This window comes from Lampris incognitus, chromosome 7 (genome assembly GCF_029633865.1).
Source record: "Lampris incognitus isolate fLamInc1 chromosome 7, fLamInc1.hap2, whole genome shotgun sequence".
Taxonomy (NCBI): domain Eukaryota; kingdom Metazoa; phylum Chordata; class Actinopteri; order Lampriformes; family Lampridae; genus Lampris; species Lampris incognitus.
The window spans coordinates 27,398,588-27,419,857 of record NC_079217.1 but is presented as its reverse complement, the minus strand read 5'-3'; the positions used below and the strand labels follow the sequence as shown (position 1 = coordinate 27,419,857).

The window sequence follows — 21,270 nt, the reverse complement described above, 5'->3', positions numbered from 1 at the left end:
TTGGACGGTTTGGAGACAAAGCAAAAGAGGCAAGATTGAGATGGCTTGGACATGGGTGGAGGAGAGATGCTGGGCATATTGGCAGAAGGATGCTGAATATGGAGCTGCCAGGGAAGAGGAAAAGAGGAAGGCCAAAGAGGAGGTTTATGGAAGTGGTGAGGGAAGACATGCAAGTGGCTGGTGTGACAGAGGAAGATGCAGACGACAGGAAGAAATAGAAACGGGTGATCCGCTGTGGCGACCCCTAACGGGAGCAGCTGAAAGTAGTAGTAGTAGTAGTAGCCGAAAGTAGTAGTAGCAGTTGTTGTAGCAGTAGTTTATTGCATTTTTATATTTAGTTCTTTTGTTGTTGTTTTTTTTACAGGATTGTTATATGTTTTGCTTTGGTGGTGTAGCAGCTTTTTGCACATGACACATCAGTGAGAACCATATGCAGGCGATTTCATGGATCGCATCGGCCTGCCAGGTGGCAAATATTGCATTATTAGACATTCCAAGAACTTTCTTTTCTACCAGATAACACCCTTTCTATGCCTGTAATTATTAATCCTCGAGTCATCATAGTCCATTCCATACATTCTTCAGTGCCCCTTAGCGCAGAGCGCGTTTTTCAAATGTAATTTTGGCATTCTGCGCTTTCCGTACACACACGTTAAGGAGGAGGGAAGGAACGCAAAGGCAAAGAGGTCAAGAGGAGGGGGAGAAACCACGTGTGTGATGCCATGTACAGCACTGTCCTTCCTCTGTAGGCTTGTTGTTTGCAAGTACCCTTTGCATGTAGCTAGCTAGCCTGTTAGTTGGAGAAACCATTCAGATTGACGTATAATTCGACATTTCGAGCAACGGATATCTGTTGCCTCCTTCCATCTCTAGCTGATACACTGACTGCCGACCATGGTTAGCAAGACGGATGACATCCCGGCGTCAGTTCCGAGTTGTAATCCCGTCGATTTTGCGAATGAAGGGGATGGTGCACAGGACAGTAAAGAAACCACCAAGCCTCCGCTGAAGGATTCCTGCGCTTGCGGTGAGTTTACCCTTGATGGTAAAGTGTTTGATCCTACTTAACAAGCATTAAGATGTCTACTTGATATCACCTGAAAATGTTTCGTGGTGAATTGCATCCCATGATCAGCATCCTCCGACCACAAGTATAATGTTATGACATTGTTATTGATGATTTGCTCCAGTAAATTGTGGTTGGCGTTTAATTAGACCTTGTCAAAGTACTACATGAAATCGGTGTTTTGACATTTCCTCCCGTAGCTGGTTTTGCGGATTGTGTGACACTGCAAGGTTTGAAGACTCATGGTAGTTGGGTGTTCGCCAAATTTCAGACTCACCACTTGGTAGCTTTACTAAGGATATCTAGTAGTCACCGGCATTTACTAATAAGCTGGCTAACGTCCATAGAATAAGACATGCCACGATGCACCCTGGAAACGTTCAGCAAACTTAGTGAAAAATGACGTGTGTAGTTGATACTTATTAATCACTGACATAGACCGACAGTGGTTTCTTAAATGATAAGTAAACTAAACAGATAACCCACACTGCTGATACATGGCTAGCATTAGCTACCATACTCCTGAAGCCTACTGGCTCGGTCTGCGGTGCCAACATTGGCTAGTTAGCAAGCAGCAAAGCTTATGTTTGCCACATTACGAGAAAATGATTGGTTTGGGCATTAAAGCTAGAAATCGGACATGCGCGGGATGTACCGGCAAATACTACTTGAATTGTCGATCACACGGTTTCGTAATTGCTTTCAACGGGCTATCCTGACGCACATGTTCTGTAACAGTGAGAGGAACGAATGAACTGAAGGTCACCTTCAGTGGAACTGCACATTGCCAGTTTTAACAGAGGGGGGTTTTCCAATTAAACTCAATTTACCCCGTTGGGTAATTGATTTACAGGGACAGTGTGAATCAGTTTTTACTATCAGACTCAATGTAAATATGCAAATTAGTCGTGTCAAAGTTTCTAGGTCACCGGAGACCTGATCGGTCGGTAAGTCTGTGTCCACCACCCCCCCTCCTCCGAGCCGATTAGGTCGAGTGGTCCTCGACCGGGAAGCGGAAGCACGTATTTTTTTCTTTCTAGAAGTCATGGTGCGTGCACGGTGAGAGAAGGTTATATGCTTGATAAATTGCGAGTCGAGTAGCTGGTAAGTGTCCATGTACCAAAGTTTAATGCGTATCATGCAGTGCATAATGAGCTATATGTCATAGTAAAATGCAGTAAGATTAAGCTTACATATAGCGATATCGTCGAGTTAACATAATTGTCAATAAGTAAAGTCAACGTTACACAACTGAAGCTTTTAAAAGCGTCTACGTCTGTGTCACATGTGGGCCATGGGATATTTCTACACTTGCTTTGGTCGGAGTCTCGTATATCGGTAAAGAAAAAAACTGGAGTAAAATGTATTCATTTGTAATGAACCGAATACATGTCTCTTAATAGACACGAACTTCACTACTGTCAGATCTGTGTAGTTATAGTGTAACTCTTTTTAGACTCGTATAATCCATTCTTGATCATTTTGAAAGAGAAGCAGCATATGTTCTTACGCAGTGTACTCATGTGACAACCAGAGAGTTATTACTTTGTTGGGTTTGTTTCACTTCGCAATGGCCACTGTTGCATCAGTGCCTGAAGTTGCCCCAGTACCAGTGGCCCTGCTAGCTCTGTTGATTGTCAGCTAGATATTGTGACTGGACACACATTGCAAGACAGACGGATTGAGATAAGGGGTACTGTCAGTGGTTTTAAGGGGCTTAAAGCTCCTGTGGGGTAAGGTGTAACCAGGTTAATCCCAGGAGTAATTGTTACTCTGGTGCTCCGCATACTGCCCTGTCTGTCCTGGCTGGCTCATGTGATTAGTTTTCCTGACAAATCTAAGCTCAAGGTTTGATTATTTCTTGTCTGTAGGTCATGGTAAGCATCTGGATCTTGGTCCCCAGCCCACAACATGTCTTGATGCCTTTTCCTGTCGCAAGTTGTGACATTTCTGACCACAATTTGGTTTATCATTATTTATAATAATTTATCATTATCATTCATGACAACCATTTATCATGCACTAAAACTTGCACTGTTTTGATATACCTGCATGTTTTCATTTGAAATGTGACATTGCAGTGGGCTATGTTGGCAAGGATACAGTGACAGCCACAGAGAGTGCATATCAAACAAACCTTGTAATCATTTGTTGGAATTATGAAATCTCAATGCAGATGCATGACTCTGCAGTCAGGTTCTGTCTGCTCTTCTGTCTATCCAACAGGAGGATGCCATCTTGTGGTGCAACAAATCTGATTCTAGAAAGACCTTGGGTGGTGGTGTTTTTTTCCCTGGGCTATCAGTCGTGTAATGTTTCCATGGCAGCAGCCATGGTCCCTAGTCTCCATGTCAAGGTCTGTGGACTGGAAAGACCGCCCGCCACTAAATTAATTTATCTGTTATTAAAGTGAAAAATAGGCTGGAGATGTGCTTGGCCAAAACCTCGAAGAGCTATAACAGCTTAAAATGATCAGTCAAGTCAAACCAAGTCAAATTCATTTGTACAGCCTTAAAGCACAGACATATCCAATAGGGCTTTACGATCACATTACAAAACGGGTAAATAGAATTAAGGACAATACACAGTGGCCAAAATAATCTGTCCTACAGATTAGCACTGTTTGGTGCAGAGAGTGATTTGGTAGGAGAGAGGTTGGGTAGGATGGAAAGGGATTCATTAACAATCCTTACTAACTACAGTGTTGTGCTGTTAGTTTGTGTTTCGGTTATTTTTCTTACTTCTTGATCTGATTTCTTGTTTGTTTGGTTGCTCTCTCCTTGACCCACTGCGCCAGAGCCTTCCTCCCCCAAGTGCATGGTCACTGTGGAACCTCAGGAAAACAAAGTTAGAGGAAGTGTGGCTGTGTCATAGTTGGACAAGCCAATACCTACTTATTACTTTCCTGCTCTCAATGATTGCCTTGTTTGGACAGGTCTATCAAAGTTATGAGCTTGTATTTTGAATAACATTATATGGTTCTTTTCCTTTATTTGTAAGACCCTTTTGTTTACCTGAGTTAAAGGGTTGAGGTATTGTATCTTTTTAATTTTAGTCTCTGTTTATGGTTTTGCAAACAGTATAGTAAGTGTTCTAGACCTCAAATGATGAGATGAAAAAATTATTAGCTTAAAGTTTGCATAAGCAATTTATAAGATGCCCCTGAAAATGTGAGGAATTGTGCTGAACAGAGAAACATTTTGAGTGTTTCTCAAATGGTGAAGTGTGAGCGTCAGGTCAGAGGTCAATAATGGCATGCAATGCCTCTTCTGAGCATGGTATGGTTGTATGCTACGACACCCTACTATTTCACCATGCCTATTTAATAACCCTCATTAAACACCACTTTGGAAATTTCTTCCTGCTGAATCCAGGTGACTCTAAAACAGTTGCTAAATAACAATAGAGCTGAGCTATACTGGTAGCTTTACTCTTGCATAAACAGGAAGGCCTCCGACATTACAGACGTACTGCCAGCTGTGCCTTGACCTGATAGTTCCTGAAATGAGCCATTAATTAAGGGGAGAATGTAGAAATGTTGGAAAGAATTAATGATGGGGAGGGGGATGACTGGGTTAAGCGGATTTTGGGCATCCAGTGGATTTCAGTTCATTCCTGCTTGCCATGGGCCATAACAATTTGAGCAATCCATTCACATTTTTTTCCTGGCCCCTATACCCCCAGTTTTACCCTCTAAAACTTTTCCCTCTATATCTTTAGAGGAAATAAGGTTAGTCACAAGTTCCCCCATCACCATGGTGTTCTTTAGAATTTGAAAGGGAAAGCCAGTTCTATAACGACATGTCTCGTATTCCCTGATGAAGGAACACTAGACCTTCAACACCTGATACCAAGTCTTCTTGTTTTGCAGTAATATTAACTTGTGTGCTTCAAGGCTGTTGTGCTTAGTATTCAGAGCGTGGCCACTGGCAAGTTCATCTTTTCTATAGTGCTCTTTCACCCCCACCTCCCACTCATCTCTACCTCTACCTCCTTTTCTCCTACCCCTACCTCCATGCCTCCACCTCCATGCACTTACTCCTAGTCAACAAAGTGGGCAAGTTACTGGGCTCCACCCCTATCTCTATCCCCTTCTTTTCTGTAACCCTGGCACTCTCAACCTTCACTGGACAAGTACACGCTGGCTGGCAGCTGTGTCCCTGCAAGAGAAAACAGTTGTCCACTACTACGTGTTAAGGCCTTTTCCTTGGCATTCATGTACCTGCTTGGATGGCAACAAGTTTCATGTTACTGCTTGATCACGTTGGCTATTATGTCTTATAGCAAAGGGGCAGAAAAAAAGAAAAAATTGTCAAAATTGAAGCTGGAAGCATTATCGTGGATCAACGTGTATTCCTTTCTCAATTTTGGTTAAAGTTGAGCTTTAATCCCAGTTACAGTTTAGCATGGGCCTTTAGTTCAATGATGCTGTTTTTTTTCCCTCCATTTGCTAACTTAATTCAGATGACAAAGATTTTTGATGAGTTCAACATATTTAAGAATCCAGACTGATCCAGGTTAGTTATCCAGCACCGTCGAGCAGTTTCATAGTTTTGGTTGCTCTTACTTCAGTTGCTGTTTACCATGCTTGAAGCTCATGAATAAATAGACTTTGGTGAAATTCCAGCAGTCTTACTCAGTCATGGGAAAGTGACTGCTACCAAGTTGCTACAGCATTTGCAAATATCAGTCTTTTCAATGTGAGCCAATGATATGAGAGAAATGGAGGCCTTACAGATCTCCCCTGTGAATGTTGAGCTCTTGTTTTCATTCCCCTGAGGACTCCAGGCTTAAGTCATAATAATGTTTCAACAGGGCTAGATTTACCAGGTTTTTCTGGAAAGGGGAAACTAAAGGTACATTCAGAATAGTTGAACTTCCAAGTTGCTTTTTACTGCTTTTCTAGATTCAATTTGTGGTGTGTTTGTATGTTCTAGCTTCAGTTTGTAAAGCACTTTTTTGCCTTTTATTGACTACAAGGTTGATTGTGGCTAAATATTTGATTATTGCTATATACCCTTTTTTAGTTGAGATCCAAGCAGCCTTACGTTATATCGTGTGTTTAGTTTATGTTTGAACTTGAGAACCTGACTGTGGTACTAGCATCACTGTGTTTGGGAGGTTCTGTTCTCCCCTTCATGAATGTTTCATGATGTTCTCGGTAAGATCATTTAGCCTCTGTGTCTTTTTTGTTTATAACCTAGCTGCCTGGCAGCATCTCTGTTGTGTGTGGTAGTGATGTTGCTTGGATGACTTGCCTTGCATGGATGCCTGTCTGAGGTTTTGTGTTCCAAAATGGTGTCATTGTTTCTGTTTAGTGATGGTGGCAGCAGGCAGTTGTGAATAGGGCTGTGCAAAAAAAATCGATACAGCTCAGTATTGAATATTTGTTTTCACGATGCTTTATCGATTTTCCAGCCCTGATATATTAAAGAAATTGTTTTCAACTGATTTCAATTCAATGTGTTAAGTGACACAATAAGAATACTTAATGCACTTTATTTTATGACATTATGGCATCTACATTGCAGTTGACTTCAGAGTGTTCTGTGACGCAATAAGAATACTTAATATGGGGTGGCTCACCCGGTAGAGCATGTACCTCGTAAGGCTGAGTCTTACCGCAGCAGGCTGGGTTCGAATCCAACCCGGGCCCTTTGCTGTCATTCTCTCTCTCTCTCGACTAACGCTGTCAAAGGCAGAAAATGCCAAAAAAATAATCTTGGGAAAAAAAACAATACTTAATATGCACACTTTATTTTCATATGATGTTATGGCATCTACGTTTCAGTTCATTGACACAGTGTGCAATGCAAATAGCATTCTAATAAAATGGAATGGTAATTTTGAATTATAGTTTTGACTCAATTTGTCCGCTGAGTTATCAAAATATAATGTGATGTAAATACCCAGGTGGGACACAGCATGTTGTATTTTCAGCTATATTTTTAAATTTTCAGCAAATTATGTAGAGTATCACAATGTATCGTGATAAAATTGTATCGTGACCCATATATCTTTATGTATCGTATTGTGAGGTCTTTGACAATACCCAGCCCTAGTTGTGACCCCTATCAGAAAGGAGTGACTTGGTGTCATATATCAAAGAATGTTGAGTCAGTTCAGCTGGATACAACGTTTATTGACAGATCACTCAACTAAGTGACATCTTCAGTCTAAACTAACTGCAGGCATCCCCACCCCTTATGAACAACACGGTGAAATACAGTTGGCTAACGACTGAAACCAACGACCAGTTTCATATGCAAATATGGGTGTGACCATTAACTAGAGTGTCAATGGTCATGTATACTGTTCACAGAGGATTGGGGAATAGTTGCAGTCACAGCGTTGTGTGCCATTTTACAATGCTGTGATTGCAACATTCTCTAATCCTCTGTGAATAGTACACATGGCTTTGGAAACTCTAGTTAGTGGTCACACCCATATTTGCATATGAAACTGGTCGTTGGTTTCAGTCGTTAGCCAACTGTATTTTACCGTGTTGTTCATAAGGGGTGGGGATGCCTGCAGTTAGTTTAGACTGAAGCTGTCACTTAATTGAGTGATGAAACGTGTCTGTCAATAAACGTTGTATCCAGATGAACTGCTTCAACCTTCTTTGATTTTATTACCTGGGTTATTGAGCATGCATCAAGACACTTGGTATCATATAACTATTGTTGAAGTTGGAAGTTTACATACACCTTAGCCTACTCTGGAAGGACTCAGCCAGACATTTCTCCATTCTTGGCTGAGATGGACAGCATAGCGGTGCAACACATGTCTTTCGATTTAATTAAAGGCATTAATTGTTTAAGGATTCTGTTGTTCTACAGTATTGTTGTTTGTGTTATTTGTTTATGAAAATATTTTTCCAAATGGTTTGGTGTGTTTTATGCATGTTTTTTTTTTTAATTCTGAGGGGTTTTGTTGCACGAGGTTCTATCCATGCACTTCTTGTGACGTAGTAAAAGCTTGTGACAATTCTTCTTCACGGCTAAAATGTGGACCCACATAAATGCTCATAATAGGCTCAGAATCCGAGGCAACGCCTGACAAAGCACTGTGAAACAGAAATGCAGAAACAGCATACTAGCTACAACAAATTAAAAGATTTGAGATTTATATTTATTTATAATTTCTTTAACATGTCTCAGTTACTCGCATACATTGAGACGAATTTTGTCCTCTGCATTTAACCCATCCTATACACTAGTAATAGTGGGCAGCTGCAGTGCAGCACCCAGGAACCAACTCCAATTCCAGATTTCAGTCAGCTATTAGCCAGTCTATAACATTTTACTACCGGAACCTAACAAGAGTCAGATAAAGATACAAAACACGCATATTTCTGTTATAACAACAACACTTTTAATGAGATAGCTGTAACAGTAGGCTTAACAGTGTAATACGCCACCATTTTTATGACAGAGAAATCACAAATCACTCAGAAATAGTTATTATTTTTACCAATTACCGACACAGAAAATTAACTGTAAAATAAATGAACTAACTGTAATTAATAGAACAAGGTAGCACCATTACAACAGCAGCACACCTGAGGTCTTTGGCATTTTGTCTTCCCTTTAACGGCCAAGGTGAACTGAAGCGTGACATCACTGCTGTGAGTGAGAAGGATGTCAGGTGCCCAAGCTGAGATGGTATATATTTCTACATTTTAATAGTGCAATTAAAAAAGTATAAAAAATACTACTGGAATGTGCCGACAAAATTTATTTTTACAGTTCGCCTTTATCGATAGCCCACATTTAGTAAAAAAAAAAAAAAAAAGGAATATCCAAATCCCAAAATTGAAAACTGAATACCTACCCAATGAATGAATATCTGGATAGCCGAGTATGTGGGTCCGACCCTAGCCAAAACTAGTTTGTTGCATGTTGTTTGTTACATGAAATCTTTGGAGTGGTTAAGAGTTTTAATGACTTCAACCTAAGTGTATGTAAACTTCCGACTTAACTGTGTCTGAGCAGAGCTGTGTGTCCTATGCACTGCCACAGAATTTGGGGTCTCTTTTGCTTTGGCTGGTCTTCCATTTACCACTGAGGGTAAATTTGCCAGGGTTTTAAATAAGATTTTGTGTTTAACCTGTGAGTTGGGGTGGTGAAATTGACTTGCCAAGATGCATTCTTCCACTGAGGAATGTCTTTCTTTCCAAACACAGGGCACAGTGCAGACACAGCGGTGATGAATGGTGGTGGTTTGCATGAGCATGCAGAGGAGGCGAAATCCAAGCAGGATGGGAGTGGTGAGGTGGATGGAGGGGAGGAGTCTAACGAACACGAAGTGATAGTGATCCAGGACACAGGCTTCACTGTGAAGATCCAGGTCCCTGGCACAGAGCCATTTGATCTTCAGGTACATATTCACTCTGCAAAAAGAAATGCTTGATATTTTGCAGCATTTCCTGTCATCAATAGCTGCATAATATGTGTTCAGAAAGCAAAATCAGAAATATTTAAATGTTTTACTCATTAGCAATGTTTCTACTACATTCATTCAGCAGTGGCAGTCTTATCGCTGAATGATAATTGCCATTTCAAGACAAATGTGAACAAAAAATGTAATTATCCCCAAAAGCAAGCATATAAAAGGAACTTCTATCATATTTAGTAAATATTTCATGGCATGGAGAGCCTGCCATTGAGACCACAGCTGGGGCTGTCATCGTTTGCTCTCTTTTCAGCACTTCAAAGCTGGGCTTGAAGTGCTGAGCCCATCTCCTTCTCTCCTCTCCATCAGGTGTCTCCGCAGGAGATGGTGCAGGAGATCCATCAGGTGTTGATGGACCGCGAGGACACCTGTCACCGAACGTGCTTCTCTCTGCAGCTGGACGGCAACGTTCTGGACAACTTTGCTGAGCTCAAGTCCATTGAGGGATTGCAGGAAGGCTCGCTGCTCAAAGTGGTGGAAGGTAATGACCATAGTCTCTTTTTATTCACATGGGTATTTGATTAATTCTGTGTATATTGTATCACAGTCATTAGTGATGCCTATGGAACAAAGAACTGCTTGAAAGCAACATGGTGAGGTCTATATCCTATTTGACTAGATCACAAGGTGGACCTCTTCCCAAATTGCGCGCATATATTTCAGCTGTTGTTTTTCATAGACTGTATAATTTAGAAAATAACGCAGGCTGTGTTTTTATAATTCAGATCACCCATGACAGGATGGGAAACATGAATAATCAATGTTTTCTTTTTTTTTCTTTTAAACTCCAGAACCTTACACAGTGCGTGAGGCACGCATCCATGTACGCCACATCAGAGACCTGCTGAAAAGCCTGGACCCCTCTGATGCCTACAATGGTGTGGACTGCAACTCCCTCTCTTTCCTGAGCATCTTCACTGATGGAGACCTAGGAGGTTTGAGGCTCTCTCTCTTTGTTTTGTTTGTGTGTGTGTTACCTTTAAAGAGGTGTTGAGAATATGTTGCAAGCCAGAGTAAAATACAGACCGTGTCCGGTTTAGGCACGTTCTTCCATCTCCAGCGTGTACATTAACATGGGTGTACATGTTTTCCAAAGCTGTTTTCACACATGCACTGCAACCCTGAACTTGTCTAGACATTACTCGCAGGAGCTGTATGTGAGAACGCAAATGTCCGAATCAGTTGGACCGGACATTAAACAGACTTTACCCTGCCAGCTCCCTAGTACAAAGTCCGTTTAATGTCTGATTGAGCTCATGTGAGAATAGAGCAGGTCATTGTCTGGAATAATAAGAGCGAGCGAGTGGGCGTGTTGATGATGTTTCTATCATGCAGCTGGCGCGAAACCGGAAGAATACAAACATCCAAGGGTGAAGAAGAACGGTCATTCACACGAAGATGTCAACGAAAAAGTCAAACTGGAGAGACGATGAGATTTGGGAACTTCTGTCGGTAAGGGCCGACACCAAAATTGTCCGACAAATTCAAGGAACGGCAAGCGACTCTTGTTTATGACCAAGTTACGAACTGGTTACGTGACCGCGATTTCCACAGCGTACTTTTTGTGTCATGTCCTGCCTCCTGCCCGCTCTACACAGCAGGCGCCACTCCTCACCTAAACTAAACGGAGTATTTCCAGTAGGTGAGAACGCGTCTGATATGGACAGTCCCCTGTTGGGTTACACGTGTGAAAGAGTAACTTCGGACAGTGTCCAGACCTGACTCTCTGGACATTGTCTGAAGTTCATATGATAAAATGGCTCAAGAAGCAATATGGAGGCACACCACATGTGTTGATACTGATCCTTGGTGCTTTTTTTTTTTTGCTGCAGATAGTGGTAAGCGAAAGAAAAAGGGCAATGAGTTGGAGCAGATAGATTGCACCCCTCCAGAGCACATCCTCCCTGGCAGCAAAGAGCGCCCTCTGGTGCCCCTCCAGCCACAGAACAAGGACTGGAAGGTAAGGTGGCTGGCCTCTGTTAGCCTTATTTTCAGTACAGTATAGCGATGCAACTCAATTATGGTAAGAAAAAAGAAACATTGTGGAAACACCATCACATCAGACATGCACTAAAAACAGCGCGCATAACATAACCTGCAGTGCACAAGGAAGGACAGGAAGGACACACCACATCATCAAGACACACAACAGTAGAAAACAGATTTAAAAGTGCAATATCCTAAGTGTAGGGAGCAGCTTTATATTCAAAATTCACCAACCATAATTGGAAAATATACTACCAAGTATTTTAGAAATTGTCTTTGAGAGAATACTCTTGACTTTCCCAACAGCCCATGCAGTGCCTGAAGGTCCTGACCATGAGTGGGTGGAACCCTCCACCAGGGAACAGGAAGATGCACGGAGACCTCATGTACCTTTATATGGTGACTGTGGAGGAGCGCCATGTCAGCGTCACTGCCTCTACCCGTGGTTTCTACCTCAACCAGTCAGTGCACATTTCAAATGGACACATTTGTGAGGATGAACTATGTTGATAACAATGATAAATATAATGGTGGTCAAGAGTTTGTGATAATAACAATGTGCTGGTGTTTTCTAGATCTACAACCTACACCTTTAACCCCAAGCCAGCTAACCCTAGTTTCCTGAGTCATTCTCTGGTGGAGCTGCTGAGTCAGATCAGCCCTGCCTTCAAGAAGAACTTCACTGCACTGCAGAAGAGAAGGTAAGAACTACTTCATTTTTTTCAGCTCTGATTCCCCAGACTGTTTATTTCTGCCACTGTGCCACATTTTGAGCTGTAGGTTGGCTGAATTTTAGAGACTCAAAAAAAGTGGATCTCTCCATATCTTATAGACTGAAAACGGAAAAAAGTAATGTTCGAAAGGGAACTAGGAACAAGTATCCAATAAATTCATCCCATCTTTCCTCTGTCTCTTTGTTGGTGGGCTTTTAGGGTCCAGAGACACCCATTTGAGAGAATAGCAACTCCCTTCCAGGTATACAGCTGGACAGCCCCACAGGTAGACCATGCTATGGATTGCGTCAGAGCAGAGGATGCCTACACTTCTCGCCTGGGGTACGAAGAACACATTCCTGGACAGGTGGGCACAGTGTCACCTTATAAAAATTAAGTGACATGAGAAAACTGAACATTTATAAAGGGTTGTTGTCAGTTAAGATATGCCAACGGGGTGAAAGGTGAAGTCCAATTTTAACCGATTAACCCATAGTATCCATCCATCTCTTCAGACTAGAGATTGGAATGAGGAGCTCCAGACCACCAGAGAGCTGACCCGAAAGAATCTACCGGAACGACTGCTGAGAGAGAGGGCCATATTCAAGGTACCGTAAAAACGGATTAGTCTCCACACCCATTTCTCATAAGCACTTCGGCTACATCCAGACTGCCTTCAATCCATCCCAGTTCTGATGATCAAAAATGAATGGGAAGAATGGGAAAAAAAATAAAATCTGAGCAAAAAAATTTGCAATTGAGTGTTGAAGCCTGCAGTGTGGCTTTTGTCTTTGACTCTTACTTTTAACTGCATACATGATCTTTTCATTTACCTTACATGTGGACAAAGCTTTCCAATGTGAGTCCTCATCTGGTGATACTATGATTTTCTGAATTCTAAAAGGACAGTATTTTTTCTTCTACCAAGTACTTGTTATAGTGGAGTTGCAGGGTGTTTGAAATTACACTTAAATAAACGAGGATTTTAGCATTTATAAATTCATTGTTGATGTTAATTGGTACTGTTGTCCGCGGTAGAAATTTGTTTCAGTGTGAAAAATAAACAAGATTTTGTCTCAGGGTAATTGATAAAGAAATGTAGAATTCTCTATGAAACAAAAACAAAATGCCATGAGTTTCTTATTCTTAGTTTTATTAATTTGATTTTAAGTGAAAAGATCCTAGACAGACAACTGATGATGGGAGGGTAAGATTAATGTTACGTTACAGGTACATGTTATCATATATTGGGAGAACTTATATTGTGAAGGTACAGGGAGGGAAGTGGGTTGTTGTTTTATGCACACGGTGTGTTATGGTGAACATGGCGGTCACCAATAAAGAAGTTGAATAAAACGGTCTTCTTTTCGAGTAACATTGGTAGCAGAGGATGGTTTGCAACTACAGAGTCCCAACAGGCTTTGATGAAGGGGAGCCATACGAAAGCTGGAAGAATGAAGCTGCAATTTGGACCAGAGTTACGGACCTCGAGATAGATAAGCAAATGCTTGCTGTGGTTTTGGCGCTGTCAGGTAGAGCAAGAGAAACAGCAATGGAAATACCGGTAGATGACTTGAACAAAGGCACTGATATGAACACTTGTGAAACTTGATAATCTGTTTCTCAAAGAAGAAAAAGACTGAACATATGACGCTTACGCGAGCTTCGACCTGGTTACGAGAGACTGTAGTATGTCCATGGCGGACTATATAATCGATTTTGAACAACGGTACTCATGCGTGCGTAAATACAAGATGGAGCTTCCCGATGCAGTGTTGGCGTTCAAACTGCTGGACACCGCATGTTTGGACACGAAAGACTGACAGTTGGCTCTTACAGCATGTGCAGATCTGATTTTTGCATCAATGAAGTCCGCTTTGAAGAGGATATTTGGAGGAGAAGCATCTGCTTCCAGCATGGGAATTAACCAAGAAACTGCATATATGATGGAGCAGAAACGACAGGGGCAAATCATGGCTTCAAAAGGATCAACAGAAGACACCATTACCTGGCACAAACCCGCTGGACAGGTACAGTCGCAGATCAAAGTGTGCTATTTGTCATTCCACTTTTCACAGGGCCAAGGACTGTCCACATAAAGGTGAGCAAATCAAGCTGACTGAAGATAGTAACACAGAGGGGGTAGAAGAGTGCAACATTACTATATACACTAAAGAGTCACCCACTGAAGCAGAAATCTTTGACAGAGTATTTTGGTTCAGTGAATATTGACACCACATGCACATGGACTGTGTGTGGACAGGAGTGGCTTGATAGCTACATCACTGGACTAAGCCAGAACGAGTTGAATGACTTGAGGAAAACGGAAACACCCACTTGTAGACCCTTTAAGTTTAGAGATGGAAAAGTAGTCCATTCCACTAAAAAGTTGAAAATTCCCTCAAAAAATTGGACAGACTGACATATTGAAACGGATGTTGTCCTAGCTAACATTCCACTGCTTTTGAGCAAAGCCTCCATGAAAAGACCAGAGACACTACTGGATATGGAAAATGACAGGGCGGTGATGTTCAACAAACCTGTAAAACTTGACTTTACCAGCTCTGGTCATTACTGTGTGAACATTATGGACAACAAAAATAAGAACATTCAATGGGATGACCAGGTCTTGGCAACTGCAGAAGATGACACTCTAAAAGAAAAAAATGAGCATAAAAAAAGCGAGGGTGAGGATGAAATACTGACAATCTCAGAAGACATGAACTCGGCAACAAAACAGAAAATCTTATTGAAGCTTCATAAACAATTTGGTCATGCTTCTGCTGACAGAATACAGAGGCTTCTAAAGAGTTCAGACAGTAAAGATGCTGAATGTAACATCATCTTACAGAAAATTGTGAATAACTGTGAAACATGTCAAAGATACATTAAAACTATGTTGAAGCCTGCTGTTGGCTTACCACTAGCATCTCAATACAATGAGACTGACTGTAGATCAGTATGAACTTAAACCAGATGTGTGGTATCTCCATATTATTAATCAGTTCACATGGTGTAGTGCAGCATTCTAACCACAAAGAAATCTTCTGAAATAGTGAAACACTTCGTCCAGGACTGGATAAGTGTGCATGGTTCACCTCAGAAACTGTTCAGTGACAATGGAGGAGAGTTTAACAATGATGATTTAACAACGATGAGGCGAGAGATATGGCAGAAAACTTCAACATAGAACTGAAGACAACAGCTGCCTACAGCCCATGGAGCAATGGACTTCTAGAGAGACACAACCAAACACTTACTGAGATCATAATGAAAGTGAAGACAAGTAATGGTTGTGACTGGAACACGGCAATGGACTGGGCACTTATGGCAAAGAACACCATGCAACGTGTCCATGGCTATAGTCCTCATCAGTTGGGTTTTGGACAGAATCCCAATTGACCCTAATTGATAAGCCGCCAGCTTTAGAGGGCAGGACAAAAGTGAATGGGTGGCAAAATACATCTCTGCTTTACATGCATTGAGAAGGGCTTTTACCGAAGCAGAATGTTCAGAAAGAATACAGAGAGCACTGCGAAAACAAATACGTCATACAGACGAGAAATATGCAATGGGAGACAAAGTATACTACAAGAGAGTAGATTGCCTAGAGTGGAAAGGACCGGGTGTTGTCATCGGTCAGGATGGAGCAGTGTTGTTTGTCAGACATGGAGGAACCATGTCTGACTCAGATGTCCGGGTACATTATCTCAGATTGAGAAAAGTGAATACAGAAAATGTGAATCAATGTGTCACAAAGATGATACCGAAAATGACACAGACCTTGAGCGAGGACAGGAGATTGCTGACAATAACATAGAAGGCACAGAAGACACTAACGGAGGTGCAACAAGGGTTGAAACAAATGGAACCAACAGGAATGACCACTAGGATGTAGGATGAAACGGAACATCACACAAATGACAATACAGAGACATGTAGTGGTCCAGAGCAGGGAACAGATGTCAGTCTAAAAACAGGACAAATTGTCAAACACGGAGATAAAGACAGGTATTTTACACACAGCTAAAGTCTTAGGGCGTGCAGGCAAAGCTAAGGGTAAATACAAAAACTGGTACAACTTGCTGCATATTGAGCCCATTGATGTTGCAGGCACTAAAGACTCAGCTGACATGTCAAGTGTAGAGAGCCTTCAGGTAGAAACAAATGTTACTGACACTAACACCACAGATGTATGTGAGGATGTATTTGTAACAAAATATGTTATCATTTGACTTAGCAAAACAAGAGGAAATAAAGAGCTGGAGTGATACCGATGTGTTTGAGGAAGTTAGGGATGAGGGACAGAAGTGCATTTCTACCAGATGGGTGTGCACCCTCAAAGAGACACTCACTGGTCCAGTACCAAAAGTACTGCTTGTGGCTAGAGGTTTTGAGGAGCTAGAAGTGTCAGAGCTGCAAAAGGACTCTCCCACATGTGCTACAGAGTCTCTTCGGCTACTTGTGGCTGTAATTTGTCAAAGACAGTGGACACTTCATTCTATGGATATGAAATCTGCATTTCTACAGGGAATGAAACTATTATGTGACATTCATATAAGGCCCCCTCCAGAGGCTGATTGTAAAGGAACATTATGGAAGCTCAAAAAGTGTGTTTGGTCTGGCAGATGCATCCCTGTACTGGTATAACAGTAAAGGAAATGGTACTGACAGCTGGAGGAAAAATGTCTCAAGTTGATCCAGCTGTTTTTTATTGGCAAGATCAGGACTGTACTGTAACTGGGGTTCTTGCCTGCTATGTGGGAATAGATGTTGTGACTGTTGACGGAAGAGTGCAAATACACCAGGAAAACTACATTCAGCATATGCAACCCATACATATGGATCCTTCACAAGCTGTGGAACAAGACTCACCTCTCTGTGAGAAGGAAAAGGGTCAACTCAGGTCCAAGATAGGCCAAATTCTTTGGGTTGAAAGACAAAGCAGGCCAGATGTAATGTTTGATGCCAGCAACCCCGGGCGCTGCGCGGTGGCTGCCCACTGCTCCTAGCTACACAGCTAGGATGGGTTAAATGCAGAAAGAATTGCCCCACGGGGATTAATAAAGTAGTAAAAAAAACTTGGTGTCAGGCATGAAAAATGCAACTGTGCAGACTACTCATGAAACAAACAGAATAGTGTGTAAACTTAAGTCCAAGAAGGTAGTCATGAATTTTCAACACCTTGGCAGAGATAGTGCCTTGAAGATGATTGTGTTCAGTTGATGCCTCATTTGGAAATCTTTCTGACGGAGGCACTCAAGGAGGACACCTTATTGTTCTAATGGGGGAAAATGGAAAGTTCTCACCCCTTTTGTGGCAGTCAAAGAGAGTCAAGAGGATTGTGCGCAGCACATTTGCAGGTGAAACATCAGCAATGTCGGATGGAATGATAATGCCATCTTTCTGGCTACACTCTTCTCTGAACTGACTACTGGTGATGCTGAACATGCTGCACCAATAACCTGTGTCACAGACAATCATTCACTGGCTGATGCACTGAAGTCAACAAAGTCAGTCACTGAGAAAGGACTCCGTCTGGAAATAAGCAGCATCAAAGAACTTATCCAAACCCAAAAGGTTGAGCGAGTCCTTTGGTACAACACAAAAAGAACAACTAGCAAGACTGTCTTACCAAAAAGGGGGCTTCAGCTCTGCAGTTACTTAAGGCATTCAGTGAAGGACAATGGAAACTTGGTTAAGAACAAAATCTCTGTTTGAGTCACATGTTATGACTTGTGTTGTGTTAATTGTTATGTTGTATTCATGTTCTATGTCTTTTGTTGTTAACAAAAGCAGGTCACAAAGGTTCAGTTGAGTACTGAGAATAAGTGCAATTTTTTTTTTTTTAAAGAGGGAGTTTGTTAAGTTACAGGTACATGTTGTCATGTATTGGGAGTAAGGGGGAACTTTTATTGTGAAGGTGCAGGAAGGGAAGTGAGTTGATGTTTTATGCACATGGTGTGTTATGGTGAACATGTAAGTTCACCATAACACAGTTGTTGAATAAAACGCCGTGTTCTTTTCGAGTAACAATTAAGTCCCGCACTTTAACTTGTTTACTCGTGTATAAGACTTTCCACCAGCAATTGGCATATTGGCTTTTAATTGGTTTATATATAACAATTTTCTCGCATCATTGATTTGACTTCACCCGTGATTTAAATAGGTGGTACTCTGCAATAAAATCCGAAAGGATGCAGTAAACTCACTATCGACGTGTCCAAGGGACGCACCCTATTTTTTCCCTGATAATGCGAGATTGTGAACAACAAATCCATGTTGAAATCATAGATGTAAACAAAAGGAACATCGCCACTGGTCACCATTTACTTATCGTCTGCGCATCTAACTTGTGTAGACTAGCTCTTGTGTTCAATCATCACGACATCCTACTTAAGCTGCAATAAGCTCACCGCAAAGATTTCATTTCAACAATCAAGGCTGCAAACTTGGTATTGGTAAATAAACTCATGTAGCCACTGTCATTTATGTCGATGATGACCGATGATCTAAGTCTTTGTGCAGTACATTATAATTCATTTTGGTGCTATAGACCCCAGTTTGTTTGAATAACTTTTTGTTCACATGTGTTATACTCAACGCTCTTATTTGATAATTGATTTTGGTGCTATTATGTTGCTACAGACACTATTTTGTTTATTTGAATTTTGTATTATGTCATGATGGCGTGATTTTGTTTTGTAAATAATTTTTCAGATTTAGGATATGTTTAAATTTCAGATACGTTTTCAGCACATACATGAATATAACCTTAATTATAACTATATGAAATCAAACGCGAGTTTAACACTGCAATTTGTCAAAACTTTTTTTTTTCTTATTGGGGACCCACTACATTGAAAACCTATTTACATCACTGCTTTAATATATTTTAAATTCTTATCAGACTTCCAGCGGTGTGATGGTCTTGTATGGAGACCGGCCGATGCTAAGCAGCCTAAACTGCTGACTCAGCCTACTGAAAATTTGATTTTGTTTGTTATTGTGCAGCTTTAATATTCACACCACCTACTACTACTACCAGTAATAATAATACCAACTCGAGTACAAATAACTAGCTTTGTGTTGTTCACCAACTCTAAAACTCTCTGATTCCTCTTACGTAGGTCCACAGTGACTTTGCAGCAGCTGCCACCCGGGGTGCAATGGCAGTAATTGATGGTAACGTGATGGCCATCAACCCAGGTGAGGAAACACGCATGCAGATGTTTATCTGGAACAACATCTTCTTCAGCCTTGGCTTCGATGTGCGTGACCACTATCGGGAGCTGGGCGGGGACGCTGCTGCCCATGCAGCACCCACCAATGACTTGAATGGTGTGCGGGCTTACGGGGCCGCGGATGTGGAGGGGCTGTACACTCTCGGGACTGTGGTGGTCGACTACAGGGGCTACCGTGTCACTGCCCAGTCCATTATCCCAGGCATCCTGGAGCGCGAACAGGAGCAGAGTGTCATCTATGGCTCCATAGACTTTGGCAAGACTGTTGTGTCCCACAGCAAGTACCTTGAGCTGCTGGAGAAGACCAGTAGGCCACTCAAGGTCAGAATCAAAAGCTGGTCATTCTATGTTTCAGCAAACACCTTATCCTGAATATCCCAATTTTGGCAATTCAGTTGTTTAAAGGTGGATTAAGTGATATTTTTGATATTAACAGTGTATTCCCTGTAATGTGGAAGGATCACTTGTACTTCTGATTCCATTGAGAATCAACGTTGCCGTCTGTAGTTTGGCTTCACTTTCAGCTCATTTTTGACACTATACCCCCATATCAAAAATATGGCTTGATGCAGCTCTAATGGCATGCTTTTTGTTTTTAAGTTCTAACATAGAGATCATGTTGAGATTGACAGCCACTACCATAGATTAGTATTCAAAAGCATGTAGCAGCCATCTATTAACCCATCCTTGTTTACATTTTGGATCATAACCCTAGGTCCAGAGGCATGGTGTGCTGAATGAGAAAAATGAGACCGTGGATTTGTGCTCCTCAGTGGAGTGCAAGGGCATCATAGGAAATGATGGGCGCCACTACATCCTGGACCTTCTTCGAACCTTCCCCCCTGACCTCAACTTCCTGCCCGTGGAAGGGGAGGACTTGCCCCCAGAGAGCCAGAGACATGGTTTCCCTCGCCAGCACCTCCACCGCCTCGCCTGTCTACGCCAAGAACTTATCGAGGCCTTTGTTGAGCACAGGTACATGCTGGTGGTTTCTGCACCATGGCAGCTTTGGTCTGAACAAGCTGTTTTAGTTAAATGGTGTTGTGACAGTATGCCTTAACATGTCACTGTATTGCTGACTATCAGTGTATTCCCACCACAGATATCTCCTTTTCATGAAGATGGCAGCATTACAGCTTATGCAGCAGAAGGCTAACAAAGACAACAAGACTTCCGCTCTGCCTGCAACAGAAAGCTCTGAAAGCTCTTCGGAGACATCCACTGAGACCCTAACAGAAAGCAGTGCTGACGCCACTCAGACACCTGCCTCAGATGCTCCTAAGGTGCCTGTCACAGATACCCTTAAAGCAGACCAGACAGATGAGTCTGTTATCTCACAGACAGCAACCACCAATGCTGAGAAATCCTCCAAGCCTGCCACCAACGGGCCTATGGAGCCCACAGCCCTCCAGAACGGGGAGTGTGAGAGCCCAGTGGAGGGTAAGGAGCCTGGGGAAAGTATCCCAGGGTTAGCCCAGGCCAAAGAGCTGGCGGAGTCCCTAGTAGCTGAAGATGGATCTGGTATTGGTATGTTTTGAAAGCACTCCGCATGGAGTAGGTGAAGCAAAGCTAGGACCAATGGGGAGAGCTACCATGTTGGATAAGTGCATAGAGAAAAATAGCATTGATTTTCATCTAAAATGGGTCTTGACATTTGATTTCTGTGTGTCTGATAGGGAGTGTGATAGGTGGGGAACAATTCTTATTCTGTGTGTTTGTGTATTTAACATTTGAGAATCATGTAGTGCAGTCATAGTTGCATTGCATCTCTCCACCTGGGTAGCTGTCCCTTATAAGCCCTCAGTCT

General features: G+C 42.0%; 1 protein-coding gene across 1 annotated transcript in view; it reads left to right on the top strand.

Moving 5' to 3' along the window:
- Positions 1–729: 729 nt before the first annotated feature.
- Positions 730–21,270, top strand: part of cluha (clustered mitochondria (cluA/CLU1) homolog a) — a 30,959-nt gene continuing 10,418 nt past the window's right edge. The window contains exons 1-12 of the mRNA XM_056283057.1: positions 730–1,027; positions 9,252–9,445; positions 9,830–10,001; positions 10,312–10,455; positions 11,353–11,480; positions 11,813–11,967; positions 12,082–12,207; positions 12,439–12,586; positions 12,735–12,827; positions 19,350–19,784; positions 20,179–20,438; positions 20,566–20,990. Coding sequence (XP_056139032.1) covers positions 895–1,027; positions 9,252–9,445; positions 9,830–10,001; positions 10,312–10,455; positions 11,353–11,480; positions 11,813–11,967; positions 12,082–12,207; positions 12,439–12,586; positions 12,735–12,827; positions 19,350–19,784; positions 20,179–20,438; positions 20,566–20,990 — 2,413 coding nt within the window. The 5' untranslated portion in view covers positions 730–894. The remainder of the gene's footprint in view (positions 1,028–9,251; positions 9,446–9,829; positions 10,002–10,311; positions 10,456–11,352; positions 11,481–11,812; positions 11,968–12,081; positions 12,208–12,438; positions 12,587–12,734; positions 12,828–19,349; positions 19,785–20,178; positions 20,439–20,565; positions 20,991–21,270) is intronic.